The sequence below is a fragment of the Lacerta agilis genome, chromosome 3 (genome assembly GCF_009819535.1).
Source record: "Lacerta agilis isolate rLacAgi1 chromosome 3, rLacAgi1.pri, whole genome shotgun sequence".
Lineage (NCBI taxonomy): Eukaryota > Metazoa > Chordata > Lepidosauria > Squamata > Lacertidae > Lacerta > Lacerta agilis.
The window spans coordinates 116,823,190-116,835,712 of record NC_046314.1 but is presented as its reverse complement, the minus strand read 5'-3'; the positions used below and the strand labels follow the sequence as shown (position 1 = coordinate 116,835,712).

General features: G+C 49.5%; 1 protein-coding gene across 1 annotated transcript in view; it reads right to left on the bottom strand.

Moving 5' to 3' along the window:
• Positions 1-1,762: 1,762 nt before the first annotated feature.
• ADGRF3 (adhesion G protein-coupled receptor F3) overlaps positions 1,763-12,523 on the bottom strand; it is a 28,879-nt gene continuing 18,118 nt past the window's right edge. Inside the window, exons 7-11 of the mRNA XM_033145497.1 lie at positions 10,202-10,345; positions 9,874-10,070; positions 7,554-7,745; positions 4,198-4,962; positions 1,763-2,437 (exon numbers count right to left, since the gene is read on the bottom strand). Of these exons, the coding sequence (XP_033001388.1) occupies positions 1,763-2,437; positions 4,198-4,962; positions 7,554-7,745; positions 9,874-10,070; positions 10,202-10,345 (1,973 nt within the window). The remainder of the gene's footprint in view (positions 2,438-4,197; positions 4,963-7,553; positions 7,746-9,873; positions 10,071-10,201; positions 10,346-12,523) is intronic.

The window sequence follows — 12,523 nt, the reverse complement described above, 5'->3', positions numbered from 1 at the left end:
CTGGCTAGTAGCCATCAATAGCCCTCTCCTCCTCCATGAATTTGTCTCATCCTCTTTTCAAGCCATCCAAGTTGGTGGCCGTCCCTCTCTCATGTGGCAGGGAGTTCCACTGTTTATGAGCTGCGTGAAGAAGCGCTTTCTGTGCTGGCAAGGTTTTTGATGGAGCTGGGCCTCTGGAAAAGCTGTAGAAAAGGGTTGAGGCGAGAAGAAGCCCTTGGGGCTTCTCCAGAGGGAGAGCCGGCTACAAGTGGCAGGTAAGCAGATTCTGGAAAAATAGGAGGCTGAAGAGCAGGGCAGCGGCAAAGGATCCATGGCCTCCAAGCCTGGAGACCGGGCGAAAGGGGAGGTGGCAGTTCATTCCCAGCCAAGTCAGTGGTGCCAGGGAAGTGGAGGCCAGCCGGGAGCTTGCTTACCTGAGCTGCAGGTGAATTGCACAGACGCTTGCAAAGCGCTCCCCTCACCTGCAAGAAACGGACAGTGACTCCTGAGGCCATCGGAGGAACACGCATTTGGCAGTCCTGGCCACAAACCCACCACCCTCTGTTAGGGAGTTTTTGCAGTGTGAACAAGCATCCCTTTCACTTCTCCATTTGCATGTCCTGTCCTGGGGGGGTCATCTGTCCAGTTTCCATCACCATTTTTGTGATTGTGTTGTTTTAAACTGTTTTCAAAGTTCTCACCTGCCCTGGGGAATGAATGATCAGCCACAGTGTTGTTTTTTTTAAAAAAAGGAGCGAAATCAACTGGGTGGCGTTGAAAGGCAGCAAGCGGCCTGCAGAGACCACTTGTGGGTCACAGCCCCTGCCCCAGAGATGCAGAAGAAGGTTTCTTTTCCCCTAAGTGCATCTGCCACCCCCATTGTGGGGTCTCAGTGACCGGTGCTTGGACTGGCATAGGTCCCTCTCTCCTTTGTGCTTGGAACAGTCTCCACATCCACCCCCCTCCAGGTCTCTGAGACCCTCCTGGTTGAAAAAAATAAATAAAACAAAACACTGCCGCTTTGGGGAGGGGGTGCTGCTTACCTTCTTGTCCATGAGGCATCCAAAAATAAGAATGAAGACCCCCTGCAACAGAAGAATGTTGCTTAGCAAAGACCCTTCAACAGTCTTAAACAAAATACGTCAGAGTTAAAAAGATCAGGGTTCCGTCTTCCCCCAAAAAGCTCAACAACTTTGACCTGAACCAGTTGAGTAGATCGCAGTCTCTTGGGAGTTGGCCACCCCTGTCCTATCTTTAACCAGCTCCTTCAACCGCTCCTCATCAGGCTTGGTTTCCAGACCCTTGATCATCTTGGTCGCCCTCCTCTGCCCACCTTCCAGCTTGTCAATATCATTCTTAAATGGTGGCACCCAGAACCGGACACAGGACTCTAGGTGGGGGTCTGACCAAGACAGAATAGAGTGGGACTTTTCTTGATCTGGACACTATACTTGATGTAGCCTAGAATAGCATTCGCTGCCAAGGAGTGTGGTGGAGTCTCCTTCTTTGGAGGTCTTTAAGCGGAGGCTTGACAGCCATTTGTCAGGTATGCTTTGATGGTGTATCCTGCTTGGCAGGGGGTTGGACTGGATGGCCCTTGGGGTCTCTTCCAACTCTAGGATTCTATGAACACTACATCCACAGCATTCCCCTGATCCACCAAGCTGGTAACTTTTATCGAAGAAAGAAAGGAGATTCGTTTCGCAGGACTTGTTTTTGAGAAACCCACCTACCTGTTACCCGGCTTCCGAGCCAACCTGTGTGGCAGCACTCTGACTCCCAGTTACACAAACGCGCGCACACCATTACCTTGGCCCTGCTCCACACCCACCTGGAGTGAATTGAGGATGGTAAACATGTAATGGGTGAACTGCGAGGCATCCGTGGTCATGGTGATGACGCCCAGTCCCCAGGTCAGCCCGAAGGCGGGCGTGAGGATGAGCAGGGCCTTGAAGATGCTGACCAGAGCCTTCCACTCCTCCCCCTGGGGCCCCTCGGACACCGAGGGCCTCATGAGTTTCAGCAGCACCACGAAGAGGATGAGCGCGTTGGCCGAGACGACGGCCAAGACGGGCACGGAAAAGGCGTAGATGGCTTTGCTGTGGGAGGAGAGCCAGCAGACGGTCCGCTGGAGATAGCCCCCCCGGGGGAGGAAGGCGGCCACGGTGGCCACGGCGATGGCGAAGGGGCACAGGTAGCCCAGCGAGAGCATGGAGGGCAGGGCGGAGCGGGTGCTCAGCTGGTGGAAGACGAAGACCAGCTGGTGGAAGAGCATCAGGGCCTGGACCAGCATCCAGAAAAACATGGCCAGGTAGCAGAAGTGGGTGAAGAAGGCGGCCGCCACGCACAGCTTGCTCTCGGGGTCGGCCTCCAGCCGAGAGGCGCCCAGGAACCAGAAGCTGCCCATCAGCAGGGACAGGGCGATGTTGACCAGCGTGGTGTAGCGGAAGTAAGCCACCTGGGAGACGGGAGAAGGCTGGTCAGGGTGACAGGGGGCCAGGAAGGCCTCAGGGGGCCGGTTTGCAAAGGGACCCCCAAAGGTCATGTGGCCCAACCCCGCAACGAGGAAATCACACAGCTGAAGAATCCCTGATAGGTGGCCACCTCCAATGAAGGAGAGTTTAATAGCGCTGTGCTGTTTTTGTATTGTCTGTATTTTAATAGGTTTTTTTATATTGTTTTAATTCTGTTAGAGTTTAATTACTTTTTAATGATTATCTTTGATATGTTTTTAGCTTTTTGTACTTTATCTGTGCTGTTTAAATTTGCACAAGTCTCCTTGAGTCCCAGACTGTGAAAAGGGTGGGATATTAATAATAGTAGTAGTAATAATAATAATAATAATAATAATAATAATAATAATAATAATAATATGCATTGCAATACATTGCAGGAGCTTGGAGTAGATGACCCCTCGTGGTCCCTTCCATTTCTACAATTCTGTGATAATAAGTGGCTTGGCTCACTTGTATGAGTCACCCAGAGCAGCTCGGCTGCACCTCCCTTTCAAAAGTGCCCTTGCTGTCCCTGGGGGCCTGGAGGTGGGAGCTGCCCTGCCTTGCAGCGTATGAAAGACTTCATCCGGACCCCTTTAAGACCATAAGAACACGAGGAGCCTGGTGGATCAGGCCGATGGCCCCTCTTTTCTCATAGTGGCCAAGCAGATGCCCTTTATGGGAAACTCGCAAGCAGGATTCGAACACAAGATCCCTCTTCCCTCCTGCAGCTCCCAGAAGCATTGCTACTTCTGATTGTGGCGGCAGGGCAGAGCCATCCTGGCTTGGAGCCATTGACCGCCCTCTCCATGAAGCCACCCAAGTGCGTTGCCCTCACTGCCTCCTGCGGCAGGGAGTTCCATAGATTACGTCTGCACTGCACGGAGAAGGACCTTCTTTTATTCATCCTGAATAATCCAGCTTTTCTCCATCCACTGTCTCCCTGCCATGCATGACTTAAAAAAAAACCCTTCTACCATGCCTTTCCCCAATGCCGGATTTACGTATAAGCTAAACAAGCTATAGCTTAGGGCCCCACTCTCTTGGGGGCCCCAATGAAAATTAAAGGAGGGGACTGGATGTACATTTCCAAAACATAAGATAAAAAACTAATAAAATAAAACCTACATACGGCAACCGTGTTTTGTGTTGTGTTGTGTAGGCTCCTATGATGTAAGTCATTCTCCCTAAAATATCACTGCTTTGCTCCTTTCTATATATAGGGTGCCTACATTCTGCATGGGCTGCTTGCATGGCAACATATGCAAATGGCTTGAGATACCTATGAGGTCCATAAATTACCATATACTGTAGCATATATTCAGCACAAAAAACTAGGGTTGCCAGGTGTCCACTATTTGAGTGGCTGGTCCACTTTTTCACATTATGTTCACTATTTTTTTTCACAAAAATAGTGGACATTTTTTTATTCAAAAGCTTTATGATGAAATGGTATTTTAATGCATGTTAAAATGTTTGTAAGAAAATATATAATTTAATTTAATTTACCCCCCCCCCCCACTTGTCCACTGTTTTTTTGGAAGCAGACATGGCAACACTACAAAAAACAGGGACAATTTGTTGTTGACAAAGGACAGCTGGACATAGAAAGGGCCCCATTACCTTCAGGAGCTTAGGGCCTCATCAAACCTGAATCCGGCCCTGCCTCTCCCCCCCCCCCCAACTCAAAACTCCCAAACGCTGCAGCCCGTTTGTCTCTCACCTTGTTCTTCACCACCGAAGTCCAGACGAGGTAGTAGATGGCGAGGGTGGCGATGAGAGCCAGGATTGAGGCGCAGACCCCGAAGGTGCCCAGGAAGGTGAGGGCAAAGCTGTTTGGCACAGGATGGGCAGACATGAGAATGGAGAAGGACGTCAGGTGGCGGCAGGTGCACTTGGTGGCGGTTTCGGCGCCGGAGGCCTGGCACCCCTCGGCTGACCAGCCGCCGACCCTGCCGTGCAGGCTGTGGTCCCAGAACACACACTGCGCCACCCCCTCCTCCTCCTCGTCCTCCTCCTGCCGTCCGCCGGTGTCGTTCCAGTGGCCAAAGGTCATCTCCACCTCCACCTGCGAGACGCTCCCGTTGGAAGCCGTGACGGAGTTGGACATCAGTAAGCTGCCCAGCCTGGCCTTGGCGCCACGGCTGCCTGGCAGGATTCTGCCCAGCTTCTTCAGCGCCAGGCTGGTGACGGTGATGTTCTCTCCGCAGCGCAGCAACTCCTCCTCCTCGATGTGGATGCGGAGAGGGGGGTCCGTGTCAAAGCCCTTGTTGAAGTCCTCGAACTCAGGGCCCATCTGGGCGCTCTGGAGCTCAATGTTGGGGAGCGTCAAGTTGTAAGGGCTGCCCGAGGGCGGCAGGAGGAGGCTGGCGAGGTTCTCGATGGACTGCAGGAGTCTGGAAGCGGCCGACGGGCTCAGGGCTTCCACCGCAGACCACTCCGGCCCCGGGTCTACGTCCAGCATCGTGTTGGCAGCAGCCAGAAAATTCTGAAAGCAGAAGGAGGCATTTCCTCATTAACCTTGGTCACGCTTAGAAGTGTAGAAGAGTTGGACGGGACCCCCAAGGGTCATCTAGCCCAACCCCCTGCAATGCAGGCGTTGCAGCTGACCAAATCCCTGGCCAATGGCCAAGCCTTGCAGTGAGAGGTGGTCAAGGAATCAGTGAGCGAACTTTCCCTGGGGTGAGGCTGGGGGCTCCCTCCCTATTCCAGGGTGACCCACTGAGACGACTGCCTCCTTATGTATGTATTTATTTCACAAAATGTATAAACAGCATGATTGTTGTCGTCCTCCAAAGCAACGACTCTACTCCAAACTTAAAAATGGAAAGCGTAATGCTGGTGGTCAACAAAAGAGGTTCAAAGACTCTTTGAAGGCAAATCTTTTAAAATGTAGTATAAACACCGACAACTGGGAAACACTGGCCTGCGAGCGCTCCAGTTGGAGAACAACCTTTATCAAAGGTGTCCTGGGCTTTGAAGACACTCGAACTCAGGACGCAAGAGAGGAAAGCATGCTTGGAAATCCACACCATGATCAACTCCTGCCCGGAAACCAATGTCCCCACTGTGGAAGGATGTGTGGATCCAGAATTGGCCTCCACAATCACTTAGGGACTCACTTTTAAAACCATATTTATGGAAGACCATCTTACCCGGCCACTAGGGATCACCAAAGAAGAAGAAAACAAACAAACCAAAATGAAAGCACTTTGCAAGCAAGATAAAACAATAATGTTATCAACAAGATAAATTAACAAACAATAATTTAAAACTTTCAAAAAGTTAAGGAAACGACAGACGAAATGCAGATTAAAACTCACTCCAGCTTTCTAAACGTCTGGGTAAGCTAAGTGAGAATGTTCTTAGCAGGTGCCTAAAAGATGCAGGGAAGACACCAGCCTGATATCAACAGGCAGGGAGTTCCAAAGTTTAGGTGCTGCCACACTAAATGTTCTTACTATGGCAAGTCCTTAAAGAAATGGGAGTGGCGGATCACCTCATTTGTCTCCTGAGAAATCTCTATGTGGGACAAGAAGCTACAATTAGAACTGGATATGGAACAACTGAGATGGTTGGACAGTGTTCTTGAAGCTACTAACATGAGTTTGGCCAAACTGCGAGAGGCAGTGAAGGATAGGCGTGCCTGGCGTACTCTGGTCCATGGGGTCACGAAGAGTCGGACACGACTGAACGACTGAACAACAACAACAACAACAACAACATGGAACAACTGATTGGTTCAAAATTGGGAAAGGAGTACGACAAGGCTGTATATTGTCTCCCTGCTTATTTAACTTATATGCAGAATTCATCATGCAAAAGGCTGGACTGGATGAATCCCAAACCGGAATTAAGATTGCCGGAAAAAATATCAACAACCTCAGATATGCTGATGACACTACCTTGATGGCAGAAAGTGAGGAGGAATTAAAGAACCTTTTAATGAGGGTGAAAGAGGAGAGCGCAAAATACGGTCTGAAGCTCAACATCCAAAAAACTAAGATCATGGCCACTGGTCCCATCACCTCCTGGCAAATAGAAGGGGAAGAAATGGAGGCAGTGAGAGATTTCACTTTCTTGGGTTCCATGATCACTGCAGATGGTGACAGCAGTCACGAAATTAAAAGACGCCTGCTTCTTGGGAGAAAAGCAATGACAAACCTAGACAGCATCTTAAAAAGCAAAGACATCACCTTGCCGACAAAGGTCCGTATTGTTAAAGCTATGGTTTTCCCAGTAGTAATGTACGGAAGTGAGAGCTGGACCATCAAGAAGGCTGATCGCCGAAGAATTGATGCTTTTGAATTATGGTGCGGGAGGAGACTCTTGAAAGTCCCATGGACTGCAAAAAGATCAAACCTATCCATTCTCAAAGAAATCAGCCCTGAGTACTCACTAGAAGGGCAGATCCTGAAGTTGAGGCTCCAGTACTTTGGCCACCTCATGAGAAGAGAAGAATCCCTAGAAAAGACCCTGATGTTGGGAAAGATGGAGGGCACAAGGAGAAGGGGACGACAGAGGATGAGATGGTTGGACAGTGTTCTCAAAGTGACTGGCATGAGTTTGGCCAAACTGTGAGAGGCAGTGAAAGATAGGGGTGCCTGGCGTGCTCTGGTCCATGGGGTCACGAAGAGTCGGACATGACTGAACGACTAAACAACAAATTATTATTATTATTATTATTATTATTATTATTATTATTATTATTATTAATAATTTTATATGCCACCCCCTCTGAGTGTGGCACCTGTAATCGTGCCAATTCCACCGATCGAAGTGGTCTAGCGGATGTATGCAGGGAAAGGTTATCTCATGAGTAAACTGGTCCCAATGTAAGGGCTTTATATGCCAACAGTAACCTACTGAACTTGGCCCAGTAGCCAATCAGCAGTCAGTGCAGATCCCTGAGGACTGGGGTTGCTGTGCTGACGAGGCCTCCCTCCTGCCAGCAATTGTGCTGCAGCATCCTGCACTAATTGCAGCTTCCGGATCAAGCCCGAGGAAAGCCCTCCGTCCTCGAGTGCTGTGCAGGGATCCCTCCTTGAAGCCCTTCCCTCCCTGGGCGCTGCTACTCACAGACACAACGCTGCTCTCCAGGCGCATCTGGGCTCCCAGAGCCACCTCCGAGATGATGTCCATGGTGTCGAGGACAGCCAGGAGGTCCCGGGGGTTTCTGCCCTGGATGTTCCCGGACTCCGCCTCTGCCTTCAGCCAGTCTATCATCCAAGGGACCTCGGTTTGGGGGCTGCCCAACCCTGCCTGGAGCAGCTGCACACAAACAGAGCAGCGAGAGAGCATTAGACCGAGGGAGGCTTCCTATGGAACTCATTGCCACTGGATGCCACAATACCCACTGGCTGTTAAAAAAATACAAGCCGGAACGTATGTGCAGAGGTGGGCGGTCGAGAACATAAAGGTTGTGCAAACGAAGAAGAGGAGGCTGAAAGGAGATATGAGAGCCATCTTCAAATATCACGCGGAAATCACTTTGAGGTGTTTTTTCACTTTATTACAAGCTCTACTGAAAAATGTAAAAATAATTACCAACCATACGATAATCTTTATTGTCATTGTCCCATACGGAATAACGAAATTAAAGCCTTGTATGCAGTAATGATGATGATGATGATAATAATAATAATAATAATATTTTACACCCCACCCATGTGGCTGGTTTTTTATTTTTATGATTGGATGGAAATGGTTAAAGTTAATATGTATAATTTCTTGTAAAACTAATAAAAATAAAATAAAAAGGAAGAAGTAGTAAGAGCAACCATTTAGGCTCAAGATTGGGACTGATATCGTTTCCCATTGATAGCAGCAGAGCTAACACGGGAACAGGTACAAGGGGTTGGCCTCTAATGATGGCTGACAATGGAGACATTCAGGTCCACAAATCTTGAAGCAACAGAAATTCCACCCCACCTGGAGGAATGTGCCTTTAAGCTTGCATCCTGCCCAGCAGAAGGGCGAGAGAGTACAGTTATCTCTTGAAAGGCTTTTTAAAAAAACAAAACAATACCAAGCGGTGTATAAGTTTAGCGAAATAAATAAATAACACGCTGTCCAGGGCTTGGTATAACAACACAAGAGTCTTTAACCTGGCCTGGTAGCATAGGGATGCCCTCTGCCCACCTCAATTCAAGAGAAGCCCAGAAGAATTCAATAAGAACATTGGCAGGATCATTGTAATAGCCTTTAAAGAAGATGAACAAATGAGCAAGCTAGGTTAATTTGGATATGCAGAAGATATTAAAAATAAATTAAAGGAACCGCAGAAAGAGGGGAAAGGAAGTCACATTTTGAAAGTATATATATATACACACACACACTTTTCAGATTTATACATTTCACTGAATTAACAATCATTTTAACATTTCAAAATGTGACTTCCTTTCCCCTCTTTCTGCATTTCCTTTAATTTATTTTTAATATCTTCTGCATATCCAAATGTGGCGCTGTGGTCTAAACCACAGAGCCTAGGGCTTGCCGATCAGAAGGTTGGTGGTTCGAATCCCCGCGACGGGGTGAGCTCCCGTTGCCCAGTCCCTGCTCCTGCCCACCTAGCAGTTCGACAGCACATCAAAGTGCGAGTAGATAAATAGGTACTGCTCCGGCGGGAAGGTAAACGGTGTTTCTGTGCGGCTGCTCTGGTTCGCCAGAAGCGGCTTAGTCATGCTGGCCACATGACCCGGAAGCTGTATGCCGGCTCCCTCGGCCAGTAAAGCGAGATGAGTGCCGCAACCCCAGAGTCGTCCGCGACTGGACCTAACGGTCAGGGGTCCGTTTACCTTTACTCAGTGGCGTAGCTAGCCTCTGCGCTGCTGGGGGCGGCAGCAGCGCAGAGGCACCCCCCTGGGGGAGGGGCACGAGTGCGTCGTGACGTCATCATGACGTCACGACGCACGTGGATGCAGAAAGGGGGGGATTTCCCCCTTTCCGAGGCTTTTTTTCGGCGGGGGGTGGTGACCAGCGGGGAGGGGGTGACAAGTTTGACACCCCCCCTCGCGGGTCCGACCCCCCCCCGCCGAAAAAAAGCGGCGGAAAGGGGAAAAAGAAGCAGAGCAGGGCTTGAATGCGCCCTGCTCTGCTTCCTTTCCCCCCCCTCCCAGCGTTTTTTTCGGCGGGGGGGTGGTGGCCAGCGGGGAGGGGGTGTCATGCCAGCGTGACACCCCCTCCTCGCTGCCCCCCCCCGCCGAAAAATAGCCACTGGAAGGGGGAAAAGGCGACATGCCCCGTTCGGGTCTGCCCGTTGGGGCGGGGTGGGAGGGGCCGGCCAAAGTGTCACCCCTCCTCCCCTGGAACTAAGGGCGGCCTGCCCCCCCCTTGCGACGCCCCTGCCTTTACTATATACTTTTAAGAAGAGAGAAGCCCAGAAGAATCCACCCCTTACCTGGGCCTCGTGCAACCCAGACAGCAGTCGGTGATTCGTGCAGCTGTCTTGGACATATTCCCAGGTCCCTCCAGGAGAGCAGGACCGGAGCATCTTTCCATCGGTACCCTTGGGACACAGGAGCTCAGCCACCTGTCCTGCCTTCGTGGAATCCCACCTGCCTGTAGAGTTCTCGCCTGGGCAGAAGCGATCTCCAGCTGTGGCGCAAGAAACATACACGCACAGGCAGGAACAGCCATCATGGAACATTTCTAGCTCTCAAAGGAGCGACAGAAATGCACAGACTCTCTGGGTGCCAGTTCCCCTGTCTCCCCGTCTCCCCTGTTACCTTGAATCGGGCCCACCGACACTGTGGTCTGCACGGATCCGAGGTGGTCGCTTTCAAACGTGCACTGATAGGCGGTGTCACCGCTGGGGCAGGAATTCAGGGTGAGGAAGTGGCAGAGTGGGTCTCTGTTGCCCCCCAGGCGAACTGCGGAGAGAGAGGGGGACCAGATGCTCAGGGCAGGGAAGGAAGGAAGGAAGGAAGGAAGGAAGGAAGGAAGGAAGGGAGGGAAAGATCTGGCAGAGGCACAGCTAGCATGGTGAAGGAGGCTTCTAGCCATGTTCTGCCTCCACATCGCTGAGCATCAGTTTCTGGAACCCTCAGGAGGAGAGAGTCCTGCTGTCCACTAAGGTCCAGCTTGTAGGCTTCCCATAATGGACACTTGGTCGGGCCCTGTGAGGACAGGATGCTGGGCCAACTTGGGCCTGATCCTGCAGGCTCCTCCGATGTTCCTTGGGGTTGTGATCCAGTCACACGGAAACAGGGACGGATTTAGGTTGGATGAGGCCCTGAGCTACTGAAGGTAACAGAGCCCTTGATGTGTCCAGCTCTCCTTTGTCAACAACAACTGATTGCTGTTTTTGGTGTTGAATATATGCTATATATGGTATCTAAAGCTATCTGCACATCACAAAATAGGTATTTTATCAAAGTAATCGTTGAACTGAAATACAATTGGAAATGTACACCCAGGGTTTTTTTTTCCTTTAATTTTTTTTTAGGGGCCCCAAAATACGTAAATCCAACACTGCACACGAACCTCGCGGTCAGCCAAACAGGCCTGTGTTCATACCCTCCAACACTCCTCAAATGAAACCGACCATTTTCAACTCCCCATATTTTGTCCCCCACCATGCAGAGCATTATGGGATGTAATCCAATGGAGCGGCCAAGTACAACATTACCTGTTTTGCTAGAGTGGTGATGCAGGGGAATGTTGGTCCAGCCAGTTTGAACTTCCTGTTACACCTGGTCTGGAGCATCCTTCCTTTGCAGGTGACCAGGAGGCGGGGTGACCTTTCTGGACCTGGTAAAAGGCCAAGTCCCGTAGCCCCACCTCCCTTCTATTTCGTCCTGCCTGCTTCCTGCTTCACCTGCACTGTACCTGGGTTATCTCCCAGATGGGGTAAACCTGTTCGTACATATTTGTAACTTTAAGCCTAAAGCCTGCCTTCCGGGATCACACTGTGCTCTGATTGTAAGTAAACTTCTTTGCGATACTTATGAATAAGACTGTGGCGTCTTTACTCTTTTAGGAGGGATTCAAAAGGGGTCTTACTGAAGGGGACAATTCCCTGTTGACAATTCCCTGTTGTGAAATGCTTTTTAATGCTTTTCTTTAGCCTGTTTAAATATATTCTTTTCATATATATTTGTGTATTGCTTTTACAAGCCTCTGTAAAGAAGAACAGTTTAAATTGACATGAGCAGAACAGGGGTCTCTCTGGGCAGTCTGCCAGAGTTGGCCAGAGTCTGCCAAGGTTAAAGATAAGCGCACAATGCACACTGTCTGGGGCTAGACAAAGAACAATATGGCTTAAGAGCTAAGAATAGCTTGAACACCCAGTCTGCAATACCAGAAAGGGGGAGAGCTTTCTTTCTAGAGTGTATTCCCAATATTAAGCTTTATACTCTAAGTATTCAGCTAGATAGTCCATTGAAGTTTGTTAGGGTATTTTATGACCCCTTGCTATTATTGTTATATTGTTTTAAGGCTTCTGTATTCTCTAAGTGTCTTGCTAGTTAATTGAAGTTATGCTTTCTTGTTGATTGGCAATCACAGGTGTTATGAATAGACTCAACCTTCAATAGACAATAGCATTTGTGTGCTCACAAGCTAGGTTCTATGTTGCTATCTTGTAGGAGGCTTGCCAAGAACAAACTCCCTTTTTACATTCTAATAATAATAATAATAATAATAATAATTTATTATTTATACCCCGCCCATCTGGCCGGGTCTCCCCAGCCACTCTCAGACGGGAGGCAGCTTTGGGAGGCTTGGGAGGCTGAACTCCTAGAAAACACGTGAACACTGAGCCAAGTTTCGAATTCCTACAGTCATGTATAAATTAAGCGCACACCAGTCTCTCGGTGTGCAGTCTGGCGAATTATTTGCCCTGCACCTTTTGCTTTGCATATGCAACCCAAAATAAACCTGTTGTATCCTGCATGGTGTTTTGCCTCTTTGTGTTCATGTTCCTGCACTCAAGAGCCTAGAATGGTCTTACATTACCAGGAAGTTTAGAACATATCTCAATCTGGGCAAGCCAGACTGAAGTGCTTATTGTCTTAAGAGACTCACGCGAGCTTGCAACCAGCTTCCTG